The following is a 21891-nucleotide window of genomic DNA, read 5'->3' as shown; positions in this document are numbered from 1 at the left end:
CTATTGAATAATTGAAAATACAAACTTTGAAAGAAGATAATTATAATTAACTTAATACAGGTGAAAATGATTAGTGGAAAAACAAAATATTAAGGGAACTAAACCTACCACAGCTGCTATATCTAAAACTACTTCACTATTGCATTAGGCTGCATTACATTACCTACCTCTTCTTCTACTACAACACCAACTAGGCCTACTAGCCTACTACTAATGAGTCCACACGAGCACATTTTCCCACAGACTTGCATTAGCCTATATGAGTCCACTTCATCTTTCTTCATCTTCAACAGGAGATGAAAATGAAAGCGATGCGCACTGAGCGACACTAGAGGGCAGAGGGGGCTCAGGACCAGGACATGATCCATGGGCTTAGCCTGTATCCAGAAGAACTCCCCTACATCCAGTGAAGTCAAGTCCAGAGCTGCCACCGGCTGGTGTTCATTGTGTTGGTGGTCCGCAAAATAGGAAACACTTGGATGAGTAAAAAATAGTTTTGACTGGATCTTGTGCTGGAGTGAAGTTTCAGAAGACTGCTATTGGATCCTGAGGATGGGCAAGATGTTGCAGAGGTAGAACATCCCAAGGTGCTGACTTTTAATTTTTGCCTTAGGACACAAATAGAGGTGAGTATTGTCTCATGCTTGTATTATGGCACGGGAGATAGACTGTTTTATTACAGATGGCACGTTCTGTTCAGTTCTGTTGATTGACTACAGATGACCTAATCAAAAAACCAGGGAACCTTTATATCATCATTGTAGCCTATCTCATTTATTATGAACTATGTATTCAGTTTATCAAGAGTTTATTGATTTTATTAAGTTCTTGTTGGAGAGGCTTTAGTCAGTGATGAGGCAGAAAAAGTTCAAAGGCTCATAAACTCTGAACATTTTTATGGATGTTAGTGCAATTGTGGGGAAATATGTTCTCACTACTGCACAGTTTTTTGGATGCTTTAATGCATTTAAGCATGTTAGTATCTAGTGACCTCAGGAGCTGAACGGGCTCCAGGAGTAGGGAAAATGAGGTTAACTCAGCTTGTAAACATTCTCTCAGTGTCACTGCTGGATCACGAGTTGCATAAATTACGGAGAGTGCAAGTTCATGTTGGACTGACTAATGATGACTGATGTTTCTTCACATCAAAGTACCACTCCTCCATCTCCATGTTAAATGAGCAATGGAGAAGATGATGATCCAGGCCTCCTGTGGGAAAAGTCTGCAGGTGTGTTTGCTCCTGCTGCTGGTGGGAGGACTACAGGGTGAGTCTGGCAAGATAAGATCAGAAGTTTAAAGGTCAAGAAGACCTTGTAATACAGTAGAGAAGGCTATGTTTTATGTACAGTATGTAATTGACATCAGGGTGGGTGTATCAGGCAGGGTAACTGCACCAGAGCGTCTGGAAGCTCCCGTGGAGAAGCCCTTCACTCTGACCTGCAGTGTTTCCAAGGAGCGAGGTGAATCGCTGAGGCTAGTGCGTTGGCTGGACGTCCAGAACCAGACCCTGCTGAGCTACCAGCCCAACAATAGAGACAGTGTGAGCGGGCAGCAGCATGTGGAGCTCGCGGCCTCCCCAAAGGACACCTCAGCTATCACCATCCGCAGGGTGGGCTTCCGCGATGAGGGCTGCTACACCTGCATCTTTGACATGCATCCTACTGGTTCAAAGCAAGGACAAATCTGCCTCACTGTTACCGGTGAGTTATTCTTGAGAGGATATGTACATGTTTAACCTGAGATGAGATCACTAATGATGAATGATAGTGCACACAGTAGATTGTGAGTGGAAGGATGGCGGTGAATGAACATGTCATGAATGAATGACCTCTTGGGAAATGAAAAGATTCTCTTCCCAGCATAAGCACCGTTAAAAATTTAGGTAATATTCAAAAAACAGTGTTAGACAGGACAGATATCTTGTAATTTATGACTCACCGTCAAAGTTCAGTTCAAAGACAAGTTTTCAGGTTATGATGCAAGACGGGATATGACTCTGCTGTTGTGGTCATATTGACTAATCATCCTGTTGACATTTTAAAAGCATGCATCCTGAGACACCATGGGAGCTTATAAAGCTAAAATCCAAATGCAGCCTCCTATCCTCTTGTCTGATACCGAATCAATATAATTTTTGAGTTTGAGAGAAACTACCAAAATATGCAGAATTACACGCCTTAGCAAATGCGCTGCCTTCAGCTCCCATTGTTTCTCCCCTTGTTGATGTTTGGCTTAACTGATCTTGGATGCCCGCCTTTTACCCCCTCCCATTAGAATTACGGAAAACCAGTTCTCCAATAGACTCCGGGGAAAGGTACTCCTCCCTACAACCTGAACATCAATCTGCTGCAGGGATTTACTGAGAAAATATGTGCATACAGATGTCCCTAACCACCCCTAACCTCTGAACACAAGTTGATGAGTCTGTTGAGGCTCAGCCAGTCATGTTAATAAAGAGCTGTGGAGCAGAGGGAGAAGGAGGGCTCATTGTACTAACCAGAAACAGCTGGTGCAGATTCCAATGACTGGTTTTTGTTTGGGTGCCTCATATTTCTGAATATTAACATGTTCCTTTATTTCACCTTCTTTCTCCCAATTCCCCCCTTATCTCTCTTCCCCATCTATCATTCTTTCACTGGATGGTGACCTTACGTTTTTCTTCTTACCCGCCAGCACAAGTCACAGTTGAAAACAACAAGACAGCAGTGAGCGGCAAGAAGGTGACCCTCTCGTGTTCCTACGGCCTCCCTGAGAAGGTGGAGCAGATCGTATGGCGATACGCTCCCGCGCAAGGAGCCTCCACAGAAGTGGCCTCCTTCGCAAAGCGGAGTGACCCCATGATTGAGCCACCGTACCAGGGAAGGGTGTGGCTCAGCACCTCCATGTCCCATTCCCAACTCACCATCCAACCTGTGGCTATCCAGGACGAGGGCTGCTACACCTGCCTGTACCACACACATACTGAGGAACCAAAGAGCTCTACAGTTTGCCTCTCTACCTATGGTAAACCTTTTTTTTTCTTACCAGCTGTTATTGTTACATTGCAAATGATAATTACGGTATAAGGTCCCTCAGAAAAAAGCCCTTTGAAAGGCAGGTTAAATATGTACTTTCTCCCTATATGGTCATAAATTGGGGTTGAAGTATATGTTCAGATATTTCCATCTCAATACAAGATTCCCATGCTTATATGTACATCGAATGTGTTAGCTGCAGGCAGCTGCTCTCGTCAATCTCGCTGCTCAGGTTATGAAGTGTTCCCTATGGAGCACCAGTCCAGTCCAAGAAATGAGAGATAAAAACTCATCGTAATGTATCTGTAACAGAAACTTTATTTAGGAGCTAAGTGTCTTCACATTTATCAAGAATATTGAATCCACTCTTGCATCTGTATAGTCCATATGAAGACATTAGATGAGAAGCCAGTGAATCACTAAGGTCAACAGGAGCAGGAGCTTTATGCTCCTCCCAAATTGTTTGTGAGGTGGTTGGAGAGTTTCAGAAACCCCCCACACCTTTCAGACATTGTTGCCGACTGTGTCTGGAATTTTCCAAAACCAGCGATCTGACAGTCACACACACACACACATCGACTGGCCCGCTGTACGGAATGAGAGAGTGGTTAGGCATCACGCATACTCTCTCTCACTCATACGTGCAACTTTATCAATATCTGCCAGAAGGACCATGTGAAAACGTACACCACTATACTTAAGAGCATTATACTTGTTATTTTTGTAAAGGATATCACCCACAATAATGGGTCTGGCTTTTGACTCAGCCTTCCTCTGTGGCTTATAAACATTTCAGAGCAATTTCAAGGTAGTTTATCAAAGTGGCAGATCAAACAGACTGACTCGCACCTCAAACCCTAAATGTCTGACACTCAGGGCAGATAATTGTGTTAGTTGTCAGTGCTATAGCTGTTACTGCACTCAGCAGTCTTTTTTGCCTTTTTCTTTACCACAAAAGCATCCATTTTGTGTTAACCTCAGTGGGATCATCTTTATTTCAGTAAAGCTGAGGTTGTTGGCTGCACATTCTCACAATCTAGCTGTGAGAGAGCGTGTCACACGGCTCTTGTGGGAGAAATAACAGAGGGCGACTTCAGTGCGAACACAGGGAGTCTTAACCCCAGACTTTATGCCTGTAGGAAAGAAGAGAAGACAGGTACCCCGTGGGATTTAGAAAGGAATGTTCATCTCTTCTTCCTGAAAGTAGCTGCTGAATGTTTTCATGATACAGCAGCAAAGCTAAGCTGCCGGATGATTTGTGAGCACACAAACACAGAGCAGTGTGTCCATGTGAAGAATGGGCCATTCGAAAGAATGATGGAGGCAGGGAGTGAGGTCCTGATGCATAACTGTGTCAGTGTTTGCAGCAGACAGTGATTCCCTCTGTGCTTTGTCTCTCTCTCCTTTTTGCTCATTCGCTTTCCCACTTTTCTCCCGCTCCCCTTCGCTCACAGTCATCTCAACAAACAGATGTGCTTTTGTTGGATATTGAACTGTACAGTACAGTAGGTGTTTCTAATAGTGGGGCTCAATTAGCATTAATGTGTGTGAGTGTGTTTTTTTTCTCGCTGCTCATTGCTGCCAACAGTCTTCCACGCTCATCCCGCTCTGGATGATGTGATTCTCCTTCACTCACACTCTCACACATGTTGTCCAAAAAAACAGTGATGGCCAACACACACAAACACTCTTCTTGTTATGGGCCAAAATGGTTGATTACATGACCCCAGATTGTTCGTGTGTCTGTAAGTGCATGACAATGAATGCAATCTGAAAATGTATTTTCTAAGCCTGGAAATGTCTACATAACATCATTAAGGTTTTGGAAAGGCCATCAAAAATCATAATTTGAGCAGTAATGCAATTGCCCTGCAAAAGACATTATGCGACAATTTCATTAGTCAGTGGGTTAAATTCAGCCTGGGGATACAGGGATCACGTCAAACCTTAACTGTACAGTTTCAGGCTTTTTTATGTCAAACAAAATGTCAGTGGTGACATAAATGTTTAGAGAGGAAGCAGCAAACCAGTGTAAAAATAAAATAAACCACTGTACTGTAAAAAAAAAAAAATACTTCAGAAAAACTAAAAGGTATGCATTCAAAACATTCTATAAATAAAAGGACATAATTATACTAAAGTATAAGTATATAAGTATCAAAGTTAGAAGTTAAATGCTGTCATTGAGTATTTTCATACAGAATATAATTTTACTTTTTGATTTTTTTTAACTTAAAGGGACAACGAGGAGTTTTGGAAAAGCGAAGCGTTTTCACACTACATTTATGAGCCTCCGCACGCACCGTAAAATTCTTTGACCGGCGCAAGATGGACTCATGTTTTCATTCATCAATAATTAAAGTCAGAGGTTCGAAGACGATCACATACCGTCGTAGTTCTGACCATAAAAGGCGATTCGGCTGCGTTATTCTCATGACTCGCCGCGAAACCGAAAGTAAGGAAACGCTGGTCGACTCACCCAGTATTTCCACCACCACTAATAATAACAAAATAACGATAGAGACAGAACGATATATATTTATCGAAAATGGGCCCATTAACAAGTGTGGGTAGCGGAGATTCATCCACATTAACGTGAGACTTTTTTATAACCAAATAGAAACTCCTCGTTGTCCCTTTAAGCAGAGTTGGTCTGTTTTTAAAATTGAAAAATTTTAGTTAGTTAAGGTGAAATTAAATTTGGCTTCCTTAGATGCTGTTAGGTAATTTAATCTATAAAAATGCTTATTTTATAACCTCATCAATGGTTTTGTGTGTAAAATATTCTGGTGATAACTATAATTAGGAATAGCCTTAACTAGCACTAATGATTATAAAGTATGGTATGATCCTATGAGTTTTAAGGGCAGTAATTATACAAAATCATATAACATGAACATACTCAAAATTGTAAGACAATTCAGTAAGTCAATGGAAAAAGGTATTCATTCAATACCAATATACAGTATGTATATTATTACGTAACAGCAGTAGAGTTTTATAATTTAGCGTAAAGATACAGAACAGCAACCATGTGGAAAACTATGCAATATAATTCTAAGTGAAAGCCATAATTCTTCAAAATTTCATGCTCATTCATTGGAGATTATGGTTTGGATTCAGAATTTTTTCCTGTTGAGGTTTCACCCAGCCCAAATATCTGACACTATCCAGACCGATAGTGGGTGAAGTTCATCACCTAGAAGAACTGTGAGAATACGCCACAACTATGAGAGCCAAATATCTGTGGCTAAATGTGTTCTTGCCAACAAAAATGTTCTCGGTTCCAGTGCATCACATTCCTCACCCAGCCACAGAGAATTGAAAACAGCCACAGATTCACTTATGGATCTTAAGTGTGCAGACTTTCACATACCTTAACTGATCCAAAGGCTTCAAGGTTTTTCTCAGGTAACTTCACAGCAAGTCATCCAAAGTAGCTTTACTAACTAAAATCTGAATAATGTTCAATTTGTTAATTAAAATGGAATGTTTCATATGTCTGCTCCCACCAGCATGCTTTAATTATTTCACTAAGTGTTTCATAATGTGTTACATTTCCAAACATTTCAGGCTGGTGCATTTCACGCACAAAAGAACAAAGGAACAAGGAAGAATGTGTAATATGTTAGCAAAGAGCCTTTCAACCTTTCATATACCATTTACTGTATATCTGTGCAGTGTGTGTATACATGTTTACTAGTGTGTTAGCTGTAGCTCTTTCTGTTTATTTCCCACAGTGCTGCCCAAACCCCAGGTGAGTTACAAGACCACCTCTCCCGGTGTGATCGAGGCCAACTGCACCAGCGTGTCGCGTCCCCCGGCTGAGATTGTGTGGAACGTGGAGACGGATAACCGCACCAAGGGCCCCCCGGTGACCACGCACATCCCACAGGACGAAGGGACCACTCTGGTCATCAGCACATTGACCGTCCAGTCGGGGCTGCTGAAAGATGTGTCCGTCAAATGCTTGGTGCACCACAAAGGGCTCGAGTCGCCGATCGCTGTATCCATGAACACTAAAAGTGAGTTGGTGTCGGTGAACCCACCACCTCCATGTGGATCTGTTTCAGAATTTCTAATAGCATCGTGTCTCCATTTGTTCAGGCCTACACCTGGCCTTCTGTTTATCACATACGGCTGCCTTACAAGAACACAAGAGATTGTAAGAGGGCAGAGACGGTTACAGAAGAATTACAGAAATTCTCATACTTCATCTCTTAGATCTCTACTTGGCACTGTAATTGTGATTTGGCTGAAAGATATAGTTCAGCATTTGGTTTTATTGACTCTCTGGCAAATAGTTCAGTGAGAAAATCAAAAACACTCTCATCTCTGTCCATTAAAATGAAACTACAGCCAACAGCTGGTTAGCTGTAAAGACTGGAAACAAGTAGAAACAGCTAACTTAAGATCCACCAGCCATCACCTATAAAGCTCATATTCAATTCAATTGTATTTGTATAGCACCAAATCATAGCATATTACTGTATCTTGAGGCACTTTAAGGTAAGGTCAAGACCTTACAGCATTATAGAGCAAAACCCAGAATGAGCAAACCCTTGGCGTCAGACGGGGGGGAAAAACTCCCTTTCAACAGGAAGAAACCACAAATCGAACCAGACTCAGGGCAGACGGCCATTTGCCATGAGTGGTTAGGTTGAGATATAAATCCAAAACTATATCTAGACGGAGTTCAGCACCTACATGGAGCCCTGCTGGTCAGCCTGGCCTGCAACTGCTTGGAGCTAGGGACAAGTTAGCACATAACTCCTCTCAAATGATCAATGCTTTTTTTTTTTTTTTACACCTGAGTATTTCTAAGGAACAGCTTTGAGGTGCTGGCATGTCCATCGTGGTCTCTTTTATCTTTCTTTTTCTTCAGCCTTCACGCTAAGTTGAGCTGACTGGATACTGGCTAGCCTCATGTATATTCCACACACTGACACACACAGTGGATATACTGCACATGGAGTCATGCAGCTAATGGTGCAGCAGGAGTTAATGTGATGTGTGTGACTGTTGCGGGTTTATTTTGCAGAGTTTACCTCGGTTTCATGGGTCAAGAGTGCACATTTTACAGAAATCAAATGGTAACACTTGAGATTATATATTAAATTTGATCAGTGACGGTGCATAAAAGTGGAACAGTGTCCAGACCAGCACAGGCCGTACAGTACACATAACTTCAACCTGGCTCCTACACCTACAGTACAAGGCTGTTTACGCTTAAATACTTATCAAATATCAGCTGACAAAACTGCTAATCAGTTCTCTATTTCTCTCCAACCTAGTCGGGACGGCTCTCACCATCCTGATCTCAGTCACCACAGTAGCAGCTCTGTTGGTCATGTCCCTCTGCTTCTGCCTTTGGAAGTGTTTTTTGCGCAAAGAAGGTGAGTATGTGATGCCAAATTCTCCTGTATGCCTCATCAAACATGACAGTTAACACACCATTTAAAAAAAAGAAAAGTGTAGAAAATACTAGATTGTGTCTTTTATAAAAAAAAAAAAAAAGAAAAGAAGATTATCGTAGACGCATTGGAACAGTTAATGTTGTTTATGGCGACGTGGAGCCACACGGAGCAGTAAATGCTGAAGAAGTTGTACTGTACCTTCCTTAATAGTGATGTTGTTCTCCACCAAGAACAAGTCAAGCTAATGAACTCATGAAATGATTTGAAGGTTAATAAAATTTGAAGTTCAGGGTCCCTATTCTGGGTTGAGGCAAACTGCCAAGGTGCAGCAGGAACAATAAGAAGGAACAGTGCACCAGCAACAGCTACAGTATGAACTCTGTGCTTTTACTGACAAACAGAAGTCAGACAGGAAAGATGTGTTCTGTTTCATCTATGTCATGATGAGACTTCATGTATAGACACAATACACATAGAGGCAGAATGACTAAGGTGTTGAGAAGATTAGTGACGGAGCCAAAGGTTATGACCTGACTTTGCAGGTCACCTCAGCTCCATGGGGTCAAAGTGTTTGTTCTACCTGCACTCCATCTGCACTTTACTTGCACGTCTAATCAATGTTCACTGCTGTCTGTGAATGATGGAAATCAAGAATAGTAGCGTTAAGAGAAATATGGAGTATCTGTACATTCACCAAAGCAGAACTCAGCACGGTGCCTTAGGAGAGAAGATAACAGAGATACTATCAGTAGTGACACAAGGTTATTTGGGAAAGTTGAACAAACCGATTCTGATGAAGACTTTTAAAGTACCTTGAAATTTTCACAATGTTTTCTTCAACGTTACTCGTGCTGTCTTCGTTCATTTCTTTTCAGTGGATTGATTTTCAGACCAGAGCCTGAAAAGAAGAGGCAGTGCTTCTCAGAGCCAACCTAGCAGAACAGATTCCTTGCATCATCATCATCATCATCATCACTATCATCATCATCATCATCTTGGTACAAAGGGAAGATGTTCTGACACAACTCTATACAATCCTATTTAAGAGCACCAACCGTAGGACATTCAGCTCTGTTCTTCTGCTTCTGACTCTTTTATTATACCAAGGCTGTCGTCACATGAAGCCTGGGAGCAAATATGGACTGGATCATGTTTTTTCTCCGTGGCCTTGTAAATGATTGAGTCGATAGTTACAGATTCCACAACAAACAGCAGAGTCACTTTATAGTAAATTAAAGTACAGCAATTTTGTTATTAAATATGTATTTTATGTTTCTAACACACTTTCCTCAGTTTGTCTCGTGTCCTTTACTTGTTTCTCGGAATAACTCTGGTGTTATTTTATATTTTTCTTACTCAACAAATCCCATGATGATACCAAAAAAAAGTGACATGAAGATGGGCATCATGTCGTTTCATTTAATTTGCACCATTCTGCCTCCATAAATATTCAACTAGCGCACCAATAAATTCACTTTCCACTGATGTTTGAGTAACACTTATTTAACTCTCTATAGTTCTCTTAATTACTTTACTTTGTAAAATCTTGAACGCACATATTAATGCCTTATTTTTAAAGATTCCTGTGTGGTTTAAAAAGCCATACTGTGAGTGTGTTGAATTTCTATGGAATTTTCATGGAATTTGTGACTGTAGGAAAAACCTAAAATATTGCCAGCCTTATTTATTAGAATAACACAGCTAACTGGCAATATGAGCTTCTCCGTAAGGGTTTTCTTCTTCTTGTACCTGCGTATTGTGAAAGCTGGGTGACGTCATGGGTAGTTCTCATTAGATAAACTAAAATGACTGCATGCTTATGTCTTGTTTGTGTAATATCTATTGCAAACTTTTCTACATGTTTTGAGCACATGGGTGTCCGAGTGTGAGTGTGTGTGTGTCTGTCTGTCTGTGTGCATGTGTTAAATTCCATGGACAGATAGCTTGAATCAATTCCCAGAGGAAGCAACACTAAAACCTTTTCGGTGCCTCTGAAAGGAATGTTTGTCTTGTTGCCTGTCTACATCATAGAGTCAGATGAGTTCCTGTGTGAACTTGGGCTGTGGTGTGGATTTTGAGAGGGGGGGTGGGGGGCTTATTGGCTTTAAATGACTTTAGGTGGGGAGGGAGAGGTGAGGGTTGCAGGTAAAACACCCAGGCAAGCAACACAGTTCATCTAAAACTATGCTTGAACAAATGGATCAAAGTAGCACCTACATCTCTAAAATATAATGTCAAGATGCTTCTGGGATATATTATGTTTGTATTCATACATGCATTTAAAAATGTAAGCTTCATCCTGAAATAGTCTTGCATATCCAAGCATATGATTTGAATCTGTTATTTAGCTACTTTATCAATTATCAAGAAGAGATGTGAGAGGTTATCAGACAGACAAAGTAACCCTGAAATGTTGTTTCATGTTATTTTTTCAATAAATGAAAAACATGTTACAGCAGCCCAGTCCTGTAGTCCAGAAAAACAGTGCATTGTGTCCAACCATGTAAATCTGATACGATAAATACAAGCACAATAATAAAAATATAAAACTTCATAACGTTTCTGAATCTTTTTCAATTTTTAAAAATCTTGCCACCATTCCATCTCTTTTGCGCAGCTTTGTACATTGGATTCATAAAGACATAAAATTCCTCTCTTGTGTGCCACACCTGCCCTCCAGATGCTCATTTCTCAAGGCCTTTTTCATCCTAAGCCAGGCGGGTTATGGTGAACCCTGCAGTGCTAAAAAAAAAAAATACACACACACATGGTGTGCATGCACATTTCTTTTCAATTGTGTTCTGATGTATTTTTATACGCTCTGGGATAATAAACAGTATTTATTAGCTCTGTTCACTCAGTACTTGTACAAATATATAGCATAACCATCCATATCAGCTTACAGCTATGAGACAGAAGACTACTGCCTGTCGAGAGGCTTTTAAGCTGAGACCGCTCACTCTCACTCAAAACCTCTCTGTAAGTTTCAAATAATGTTTGTGTGTGTGGGTGAGGGTCGGAGAGTATAAGTTGTGACAGAGTGTGTGGGTGTCCGCATGTGTGTGTGTGTGAAATGTTAAATTCCACTGTCAGAAAGTCTGAGATGCTGAAACCTTTTCTGTTCCCCTGAAAGGTATTTGTGTCTTACCGTGCGTATATTTTATCTCACAGTCAGGCTCAGGTTCAAGTGAGAGTGCAGGTCACACTGTGGTGAGGTGTTGAGATGGGGCGTGGCTCAGTGGTTGTGTGCAGTTTGTTTTTTTTAGCAGCGGCCTATAAGGTCAGACAAAACACCCCCTCTGATGAATCTTTAATTAGTTAGTGGACTGCAGGTTCCCGTGCCTCTGGAACAAAGTGTCTCCTAGATAATGAAAGACATTTTCCTCCCCTTAGCTAATATGAAACCTCTTTCCGGGATTATCCAATTCCATCAAATCCCAACTCACATATTTCTGTTTCTCTCAATTCTCTGTATATTTGTATTGGATTTTTGGAACAGGTCCACAAACACTCAGCATCTCTGCACACCTTGTAAAATGTTTTTTAATCTGCACGCCTGCACACAGACTCCACACATTCTCTGACTGACCTCAGACGCGATCTAATCAGGCCTTCCTCAAACGCTGCCTTCGCACATCGCACCACACTCTCCAGCTCTCTGACGTCTGAAGCAGAGCTTTGTCCACCAGAGAAAAAGCACTGATGTGTGTGGGAGAAAGAAAGAGAAAGAGAGACCATATACCTTGTGCCTGGAGAGTACCAGAAACTGCTGCTTACATATAATATAAAATATGTCTGTGGTTTGTAACAGTTACAGCCTGCAGTGTTGCCAACATAGCACTTTTGAGGTGAACCAAGGTGGTCTCAGTTCGGTCTCAGCTCAGTTCACTGAGGCGTCCTCAAAGGATGCTCTTCGAGTCTGTGCTGCTGTTTGCTTAACCTGTTCACCGTGAACACAAATAACTCTTTACTTCACCTTTTGACATTGTATTTCAGTCCTGCTGTAGACAGATCACATGCTAATGCACTGGGACGCCAGAAAAAAAAACATATAGATGGAGGAGAGGGAGTAGTTTGGTCCAAGGACATAACTGCTTCTCCAGATGTAGAGAAAACACAGCAAACAGCATTTGGCATGCACTATTAGCATGCACTATTAGCCACCTTGTTCCAAATGAAATCTACTCATAATCCAAAGCAAGACAGTGTGAACTGAAGCTCCATCAGAGCCGAAGTGGACCAGAAAGAGAAATGGGTCAGCTTTCAAATTGACTCACAATACAAAAATGCAAAAAGAACTCTTTTCTATTGATCCACTGCCACAGGACTGAGTTTGGTTCGTTTAAAAAGGACGATATGTGAGAACGCCCTAATAATCTGCAGCTTGTCAGGGGCTTGGAAGTTCACATGTAGCCTTAATCAGCCTTCAAAGTGATCCAGCTCTGTGCTAGCCTTTGACCTCGTCTTGTTTTGTAGTGAAAAGCTGAATATCTATCTGCCTCTTATTATCCTTTAAACTGAACAATCTGAGAGGGAAAACCGTGCTTGTGTATGTCAAAATTGTCCACAATAAGGCCAAAATGTATGGAGATGTGCAGGTATATTTGTTTTAAGGGCTCACAAGACCAACAGCCTAATATGATTATATTCAATATTGTCTTCTATAAATTCTGAAGTTGCCTTTGACAAATTTCTTGTTCCTCTCATCCCTGTACATTCTTTGTTTCTGGTAGCTGGCCTCTGGCTCAAACAGCCAATCTAATAATCAGTACATAAATATGGTTGAGTCACATTATATAAGGATGTATATTTTGAACAGAGGCATGAGGATTGTTACCACAGTTGAAAGTTTTGATCCGTTTTTTTTTTTTTTACTTCCTGCAAAAGTAAGCGAAACCACATGTGATATCCAGTGCAGGTACTTCATATCAGTGAGCAGCAGCAGCAGCAGCCGAGAAAACAACTGAGATCTGTGCGTGGGACAGAGAATCTGTGAGATAAAATACTGGACTCTCAGCCAGCATTCCTCCAAGTGTTGGTTCTTTCACAAAGGACCAAATCATTCTTTCTCTAAAATATTCATATCTCAGTCTGAAGGAGCGCGAACATAAATATTAAAGAGGTCTCATCTGCAACGTTTGAAATAACAAAATGCTTACAGAATCACAGATCAAGCAGGAACTACATATAAATGCTGAGATGAGATGTACGTAGATGTCTCCAAAACTTCAGTGTTCATATAACCAAATTAGACAGAAGAATGCACAGCATGTTTTCACTGAGTTTTTTTTTTTTTTAATGCAAACCACCAAAGCCAACGGGGTCAAATAAGTCAAAAAAAAAAAAACCTATCCAAGTCACGTAAATGTAATGACTAGAGGGACTATAATGACAAGAAAATAATACAATGCAAGAGAATCAACTGGAATAAATGTGTGGCGAAACAAAACACCGCTTCTCGTTTACTGTAGCCCACCTGATTTAAAATGACACACTGTGTGTCTGCGTGACCACAAGCCCCCACCATCCGCTTCCTCCACAGACTAGCTTAACCACCCACCCAACCCAGCCCCCCTTCTCTCTCCTCCATGACACTACCCTGTACTTTTTTCACTCACTTTTTACACTCTGATAAATCAAAAAAAAAAAAAAAAACTTCAAGGGACTTTGACAGCAGAATACTCTGTCCTCTTTCCTTGTTGAGGGGCAGCTTGATGTTTTATGCCAGGTTTCCCAGACTGTATATGGCTGAGGACAGAATACACGGTACCGTCTGACGCTCGGCTTTTATCGCCTGCGTTTGCCACAGGCAGATTCACATTGGTGATTTGGGTCTGTGGGGATGTCGGTGTTCCTGCGGTGCCTGAGGAGTAGATATCATTCAGGATAAAGTGGGATTGCAGGACAGGGGTAGTAGGGGCACTCCACTTGGGCAGGTCAGGTATCATATGACTGGATGTTCCCTATTACACAAGAACAAGAAGATTAAATAAGACAATAACATGCTCCTCCCATTATGATCTAATAAGGACTAGTTCAACACTGATACTTTGCAGTGGCTAACACAAAATGTCAAACTATTCCTTTAAGCGGACAAGACTTCATCACATTAGGCTACCTGTCTCTTTGTTGGTTCGAAGGTCAGTGTTTCTGTGAAGAGAGCAAATAAGAAATGCTCCATAAATTTCAGTGTAGCAGAATTTACACCTTTTGTTTGAGTAATATAAACTATCACAGTGAATACGTGTTATTGTTCTCACCTCTCCAGTGAAAAGAAGGCGCCATGTTTAGCACTACTAATAAGAGGACGATGAGAGCGATGCCAGCACAGATGCCGACATAGGGAGGCCAGGTTGGGGTCGGGGACTCAGAAGGAGAAGGCACAGCTACAAAAGAAGAAGAGCCAGATCAATACTCTGGTAACACTTTACAATAAGGGTCCCTTAATTAACGTTACTTAGTACATTATTAAGCATTAATATATAAACTAATGTTAATTAATGCTGATTAATGCATACATAATGATAACTCATTACAATATTCAACTTTTATTATTACTTAATAATTCATTAACTAACTTTGAGTAGTAAACATTAATTAACTGCTTACTAATAGGCTACATTAATTAATGTGTTTCCTAATCCTAAGTAATACATAATAATGATTGTTAATATATCTGTAAACAGTTAATTAATGCTTAATAATGTCTGACAAATAAAGGTTCTTACTCTTCATGGTGTCACTGAGATAAATAATTTCCTCCCCTTGGTACATGTCTGAATGAGAGACAGCAGAAAGACTTAATACCTCAAATACATACTGTTGACATACATAAATATATACTTTGTCACAATAAACTACCTACCTGATACTGAGATGTTGATGAAATGGCTGTTTTCACGTATGTCTCCACTTAACTCGCACCTGTACGGGCCTCCGTCATCAAGGGAAATGTTTTTAAATGTTAAACGTGAGATCAGTTCAGCTTCAGCATGGCTGTCCTCCTGTCTTACTTCTACATTCTCCCCTTCATTGATCCGTTCACAGTTTCTGTCGTCGAGCAGTTTACACCAGGTGACGTTAAGTGATTTTCCACAGTGTTTGACAGGGCAGCTGACTGTCACAGGTTTCCACGGGGCAGTCTTCATCAATGTGCCTCTGCGGATCATCAGCTTAACTTCACATGAGTCTGAAATAACAAGATGGAACTCAAATGTTGTCTTGTGTGTTTCTCCTTGGATCAAACACCTTTATTCTGATAAGGAACTCATTTTAGGAACTCATGTGATAAGGGAAAAAACTGTCTCTCAGTGTTACATAAGTTCTGAAAAGTAAATATCAGAGAAATACGCATTCATATAATTTTATGTCCCTATTGTTTATTATCATCATACTATGCAGTATTTCACTGGAACTTTACACAGTGAACACACAAAGTGCCAGTGAAATACTCACGAAGGACGGAAGTAAAGAGAATAAGAATAAATTTAGATCTAGCACAAAATTACCCTCTTAGCACTTTTGAACTTTTTAGTACAAATCAAATTATTAGATTTAGAAAAGAGCCAGATTAGTCTATTATGTACTCACAACTAACTTGTAGCCTCAGTATGTGTTGCCATAATCACAGTATTGTCAACAGAAAATAACATCCTTTAACTTTACCTAAAAGCTAAAAGGAAATTGACTTGTCATATGTCCAATGTCTGATCAGCTCAGTTTATTCGCTGCACTCAGTGTCCTATAAGCCTCGGTTAAGTGTGGGTGTTTGGCTGATTTAAAGGCACAACAGGACTTCAAAGCTTCAAATCGTTGTTCTTCTCTTACACAAGTTGTGCTCATCAGATGGATCCAACTTTTGATCCCAAAACAGCGTTACAGCTCCTTAATGTTTTACCATCATCATATAAAAAACATAATCACAACAATTTCATAATTCTCAAGTCCTGCCAATTGTTGTAGGTTTTCACATTTTCTTGTCATGGCCTGGCAGTGTTATCATTACACAATGGAAATATTCACAGTACATCATTTTATTTGTTGTTACAAACCTTGATTTACATTGATTTTCTTAGCTTTTGTTTTAACTTGTACTTACAGTAGGTATTCAGTATGTGTATTTCTTGTTATATAACTATATTACATAATTACACTGTAATATTATTGCATTTTCTTTTGACCAATTCATAACTCTAGTCTCCTCAAAATGTCCCTCCAGCTGTTATATCACCAGAGGAAAAGTGTGTTCAGGCTTACCTGTACCTCGTCCATGGATGACGAATAAAATAGATATCATCAGATAGGTGCATGGCAGTTTAACCATTAGGCTCAACTTGTTCATGACCTGCGTGTTCACAAGTATAACCATAAAATGAAGCTTCTCGGGGCTCGCTTCACTTGTGACATGCAGGTTCACCACTTCCTGTCCTCCCACAGACGTTCTACGACCATCCTGCATGTTTATATATGCCACGTAACAACTGTTTCCGATCTGCAAGTGTGAAAATGTGCACTACGTGTATCACCTGTGTAATTCATAGATAAACCAAAAACAGAGATACATTGTTTTCAAGGTCAAATAGGCCCTGGGATCACCATTGAAATGCGTGAAAATTCACCATTTCAGAAAACGTCACAGCCAGGTTTGTCCTGAAGTGGCTCAAGTGAACATGAAGCCCAGCAGGAATATCGTGTCTTCAAAATCAAACCATGACCATAGGTGCATGTCATTACCATGAGTTATGGAAAAGGGACTAAATCCATTATACATGGAATTAAATTAAAGTATTTCCACCTTATAGAGGCTACATGCGGTCTCGTAAACAGCTTACATTAGTCAGCAGTGTGCCCTGGAGACTGCCTGAATGTTCTCATCATCTTTATAAAATAATAAGACGCCTGCCTGCTTCTCTTATCCAATCTGTGTAAACATCTGTAGCACAAGTCTGCCAGAGTGCAATGACAAGCAGCTACTGAGACCAGGAGAAAAAGTGTTCAGCACAGCCCTGCTTAAAAAATATAATACATGCATATATATATTTGACAATTACATGTTTTCCTCACAGTAAACTCAGATCAAATGCATCACGCTGTGTATTCTCACTCGACTGCAGCTATCAAGCACTACATTGCATACACCTATTTTTATTTTCATCAAGACAACCAGCAGATGGTGTAAAATGACAGTCATCTTTCCACAGAAGTCTGACAGAGACCATATGCTGTTGTGTGTGAATCACACCCAGCCTTTTCCAACAGCGCCCTCCAGTGTGTAACTAAAAGCCATCTATGAATACATGGTTATATCATACAAGTAAAGCTGTAAAATATCTCCTATCTGATTCTAAACAATGATATTCAACAGGTGACACAAACTCATGAATGTCAGCACAGTTTCCTTATGGCGAGGTGATGATTTCACACCCACCCAGAATGCTTTACATCCTTGTGAAATAAACCATATTTTATTGCAGTGCATTTTTCACTCTTAACAAAGATGAGGTCTGTACAGTAAACTGGACTTTCCACTGAAAGTGAAAAGGTCAGTGACTTCCTCATATTGCTCATCAAATAAATTTGCAGCATCATGCAAATAAGATAATACTGTACTGACTGTCTGCAACAAAAGCACTGTAGCGGACATTTAGCTCTCCACACCTTGATCTTCTTACCCCCTGCAATATGTACCAAAGGAAAGTATTTTTTTAAAATGGTCTCCCAATGTATGTATACTCTTGATTCACATTAACTGATATATTTGAGGTTAATAACCACAACAACAAACAACAAGCATACTGTACATGCATTTGCATTTGTGAGTGGGTGTGTGTGTTGTGCGTGTGTGTGTTGCACTAGTAAGCATCACACACAGGAAATCACTATCGCAGTCTCTTCTCTCTTTCCCTCTCTCTCTCTCACACACACAAATACACTGACACTCTACTGTGACCTGTGTGCATATGGTTGATATCATAGTGTACTAGACTTACACTTGTCCTAAAGCAGCCGGGCACCGGTACCTGCCACCTGCTGACGAATACAGTGACAACGTCCAGAGTCTGTCGCTTCATCATGGGAAACTGCACATCAGGGTAAGTGACCATCCTCAGACCAGCACAGCACAACTAGGCCACTCTCAGATAATACAAAGTCGTATTTCAGCATATGATAATTAGATTCTAAAGCTTCACTGAAATGGCTTCAGAATGACACTGATTAAATTAGCCAAAAACACGGGAAAGAGCATTTAAAAAGAAGCAATACAAGAAGGATAGGGTCACTTTAAAAAAAAAAACAGCTGGTGGTTGGTCCTGTGGCAAACAGCTACTGCATTTGCTTCATCAAGGAAATAGTGGTTCCTTTACAAAAACTAGTTTTAGGCAACATGTTCCTCAATAACATTCAGAATAAGCTTTGCTATGTCCCACAAGTTTTTGTTTTAAATCTAAGATGGGGACCAAAATACCACATTATTTGCGGGTAGTCACTAATATAGACAGTTGGCCATAGACAGATGTGGCTTGCAGACATACGCACAAGTGTTTCCTGTTCCAACATACACTGTCATCTGTTAAGCTGTCAAGGAAACACTGCTGTGGGGCAAAAGCTACATGTTTGAAATGCAGCTTACAGTTTAATGGCATGTTATGATGTGAAAGTCTCAATTACCAGTTTAACTGGAGTTAAGATGAAATAAATTCAGGCCACACTTTTAGATTTTTATTAGTCTGTCTAATGTTATGTTGATCTGGTGTCTCATCATTATAATGTGTGTCCTTGGCAGGATAAAGAAGAAAAGGAAAGGTAAAACTATGTTTCTTACAGTGTTTGAAGAATTTAGAAGACATACTGTATTTTGTGCATTTGTAATTAGGCATTTTCTCTTTCAGGGAACTCTGCAACTGATAAAGGCACGGCAGATAAGGTAGGTCTGTCTATTTTTGTGGGAAAGGGACACAAATAGTCACAGTTATCAGTTGCAGCTTTGGGTATGCTAATGTTTCTGATGGCTCTGTCAGAGGTGCTACCTCATTGGATTTGCATACTGTCTGGGTGATCAACAGTGAGGCCTAGCATGCTGTAAAAGAAATGTCAAGGCTGTTTCTTTCATCTACAGGAAGTCATAGCCACTAACCACATCAAATTGTGCGCGGGTTGCAGTAGCACTGTATAAAACGGAACAAGTTATTTGTGACATATATGTGTAGAATAATCTTCTCACTTTGTGCTTTGTCTCATGGCAGCCTACTGAGGACGTTACGTACGCCTCTATTGACCACAGTACTGCTAAAGGATTCAGAACAAACACCGCTCAAGCGGACCAAGACTGTGACTACGCCACAGTTAATGTCCCAGCTGCACTTCAAGTGGAACATGAATCTGACAGCTCATCTAAGGATGAATGTGCAGATGATTATGTGCTAATGGGATAAAAAATAAAAAAAACAGTTTAATCGCATTATTGCGAGATGCAGGACTAGCAGCTGATATCAGGAAAAAAGTGTGCAATATCTTGTCAGCAGATGAACTGTTCAAAACTTCATCTTTAATGAAAAAACTGAGGAAAAAAACAAGAATCTCCAGTCAACAGCAGCTGGCTGTGGAAACATCAACCTAAGAAGAACTTCTAAAGGGACTTCAAGCCTGCACCAAAAGAGAACCCTCCATCACATGTGACCCTTTTACAGAAGAAAATCAACCTTTGGAAAATGTGAAACTCTTCAGCCTTCCCTGGAAGCAGAAATTCAAGAGAAAACTGAACCTTAAAAAAAGGTGTAATCAGTTCATCTGACACCACCTCCACAGTCCACACCAGCCAATCCAGTAATGTCTTGCATAGCACTACTTGTTACACTATGACTAAGTGATATCTTAAAGCCACCATGTGATTTGATTTTTAATGTGACTTTGAAATGTCAATTTTGTGTTTAGAAAAATATGGCAACAATATTGATGTAGACAGTATACATGTGCTAGCTTTACTACACAGATAAACACCAAAATTATATCTAAGATATGAGAAATTATATTGTGTGGCACTGTTTTCATATTTATGTTGTGCCTGGGATCCTGCAGGACAGTGATATTAGCACATTAACTGCAAAAATGTTTAAAGAAAACTGTTTTGCTGTTGCTATTATTATATTATTCAAGGTATCTAAAAGGAAACAAAGTAGTTAAAATTGAAACATGAAACATATTGCTCTTTCACTGGGTGTATGTGCTTCCAGTAAAAGTGGAACTGAAGAGGCCCAGTGACTTTGCAGTCATGTGGGGTAATACAAGTTACTGCTGCCTCTTACTATTTTCTGCTGCAGATAAAAGTTTGATCTGTATCTGTGGTTTAGTTTCGTTGAAACCGAGTCAACGCGTTGCACCACTTGTTACTGTTCAGCTGCACCAGCCAGGCTTTACAAATAGGTTACGGGCCCACACTTGTAGGCTACAATGAAGGCTATATCATAAATGTGGTGTGAAATTTGTGCCATTGTTATGTCATCATATTAATGATAGAAGAATGTAATCTTTCTAAAATTCACACACGGTTAATCATCTGCATACTACAAATACAGATTTAAAGTTTGAGAAGATGCATGTTTTATGTTATGTATGTACATGTGTATGAACTCATTTGTGTGTAAAAATGTATCTAACTACGGCCTTATTTATATGTTTGACTGGGTATATTGGAAAGAGGTGGAGTGGAATACAGTAACTGTCTGTAAATTTGTTGTTTCAGTGTGGTGTTATTCATCCTTATTGCTGATTAAATTAACCATTTGTGTTATTAATTCTATTGCATCGCCTTCCTTATGGAAAATATTAATATTAATATTATACTCACAGCAATTAATTCTGATAGATATAATAATTATATGTAAAGATTGACAGATACCTATTTTTCTGTACAATGACATTAATAAGGATAAGACAAATTACTATACATGCAGCCCTTGATCTGCATAAATAGGCTTATGACCTTCAAAAGAGTAAGCACTATACTGTAGCTAATGGATGTTCATCCTAAACATTATTCAGGCGGCACAGTACAGACTGTGGTAAGGTCCATGACCATGACCATGACCACCATGACCATGACTATGATCAAAACCACCAGCAGATGGCAGAAGAGTCTTTACTTTACTCCAGTTCCAGTTCCATATTCCAGTACACCAATAATCTTCCTTTTATTTAGATACGTTTTTTGCAGTATGTCTACGATAAAATGTGAAATCCAGTTATTTTATCTTTTTAAACGTATTGTAAACAACTAATAGCTGTATGGAACTTTTGATACATTTTCGGCAATGGAAAATTCAAATTCAGTCTTACACCTTGTACTTGTTGACATGGTCTTATGTGTGCTGTTTCTAGAGTTTATTAATACTGTAGACCAAACCTGAAAATTGTTGAATGATTCTTTTTTAATGAAGTAGGTAAATACATAATTTTATATTAAG

The 21891-nt window shown here is 39.9% G+C and overlaps 3 protein-coding genes across 4 annotated transcripts; 2 read left to right on the top strand and 1 right to left on the bottom strand.

Annotated features, from left to right (window-relative positions):
• The first annotated feature begins 388 nt into the window (after window positions 1-388).
• On the top strand, window positions 389-10889 carry LOC146965134 (OX-2 membrane glycoprotein). Of its 2 annotated transcripts, none has more exons than XM_085765332.1 (7): window positions 389-626; window positions 1152-1265; window positions 1380-1700; window positions 2674-3003; window positions 6755-7039; window positions 8309-8410; window positions 9307-10889. In XM_085765332.1, the coding sequence occupies exons 2-7, from the start codon at window positions 1184-1186 to the stop codon at window positions 9312-9314; spliced, it is 1128 nt and encodes a 375-aa protein (XP_085621458.1). In that variant the 5' UTR covers window positions 389-626; window positions 1152-1183; the 3' UTR covers window positions 9315-10889. The 2 variants fall into 2 exon arrangements, with proteins under 2 accessions (XP_085621458.1, XP_085621457.1); XM_085765331.1 differs by having other exon boundaries at window positions 8309-8436; window positions 9327-9725.
• A 3127-nt stretch (window positions 10890-14016) lies between these two features.
• On the bottom strand, window positions 14017-15638 carry LOC146965133 (uncharacterized). The gene is made up of 5 exons (XM_085764285.1): window positions 15297-15638; window positions 15160-15207; window positions 14692-14817; window positions 14550-14581; window positions 14017-14394 (listed from the first exon to the last, which is right to left on the bottom strand). Exons 1-5 carry the CDS (start codon window positions 15598-15600, stop codon window positions 14089-14091), a joined length of 816 nt encoding a protein of 271 aa, XP_085620411.1. The 5' UTR covers window positions 15601-15638; the 3' UTR covers window positions 14017-14088.
• A 2542-nt stretch (window positions 15639-18180) lies between these two features.
• Window positions 18181-20563, top strand: LOC146965132 (uncharacterized). Its single transcript, XM_085764764.1, has 4 exons — window positions 18181-18522; window positions 19215-19234; window positions 19321-19355; window positions 19675-20563. Exons 1-4 carry the CDS (start codon window positions 18503-18505, stop codon window positions 19861-19863), a joined length of 264 nt encoding a protein of 87 aa, XP_085620890.1. The 5' UTR covers window positions 18181-18502; the 3' UTR covers window positions 19864-20563.
• Window positions 20564-21891: the final 1328 nt, after the last annotated feature.

Source organism: Trachurus japonicus, chromosome 21 (genome assembly GCF_045865225.1).
Source record: "Trachurus japonicus isolate A0001 chromosome 21, Traja_1.0".
NCBI classification, from domain to species: domain Eukaryota; kingdom Metazoa; phylum Chordata; class Actinopteri; order Carangiformes; family Carangidae; genus Trachurus; species Trachurus japonicus.
This window is presented reverse-complemented; position numbering and strand designations above follow the sequence as displayed.

Coding starts and splice junctions, on each gene's coding strand:
- LOC146965134 (XM_085765331.1), top strand. CDS start 1,184: ATGGAGAAGATGATGATCCAGGCCTCCTGTGGGAAAAGTCTGCAGGTG. Junction 1,701..2,673: donor AATCTGCCTCACTGTTACCG/GTGAGTTATTCT, acceptor CTTACCCGCCAG/CACAAGTCACAGTTGAAAAC. Junction 3,004..6,754: donor AGTTTGCCTCTCTACCTATG/GTAAACCTTTTT, acceptor TATTTCCCACAG/TGCTGCCCAAACCCCAGGTG.
- LOC146965133 (XM_085764285.1), bottom strand. CDS start 15,600: ATGATCCGCAGAGGCACATTGATGAAGACTGCCCCGTGGAAACCTGTG. Junction 15,208..15,296: donor CATCAACATCTCAGTATCAG/GTAGGTAGTTTA, acceptor TCTCTCATTCAG/ACATGTACCAAGGGGAGGAA. Junction 14,582..14,691: donor GCCTTCTTTTCACTGGAGAG/GTGAGAACAATA, acceptor CTCTCTTCACAG/AAACACTGACCTTCGAACCA.
- LOC146965132 (XM_085764764.1), top strand. CDS start 18,503: ATGGGAAACTGCACATCAGG. Junction 18,523..19,214: donor ATGGGAAACTGCACATCAGG/GTAAGTGACCAT, acceptor TGTCCTTGGCAG/GATAAAGAAGAAAAGGAAAG. Junction 19,356..19,674: donor ATAAAGGCACGGCAGATAAG/GTAGGTCTGTCT, acceptor GTCTCATGGCAG/CCTACTGAGGACGTTACGTA.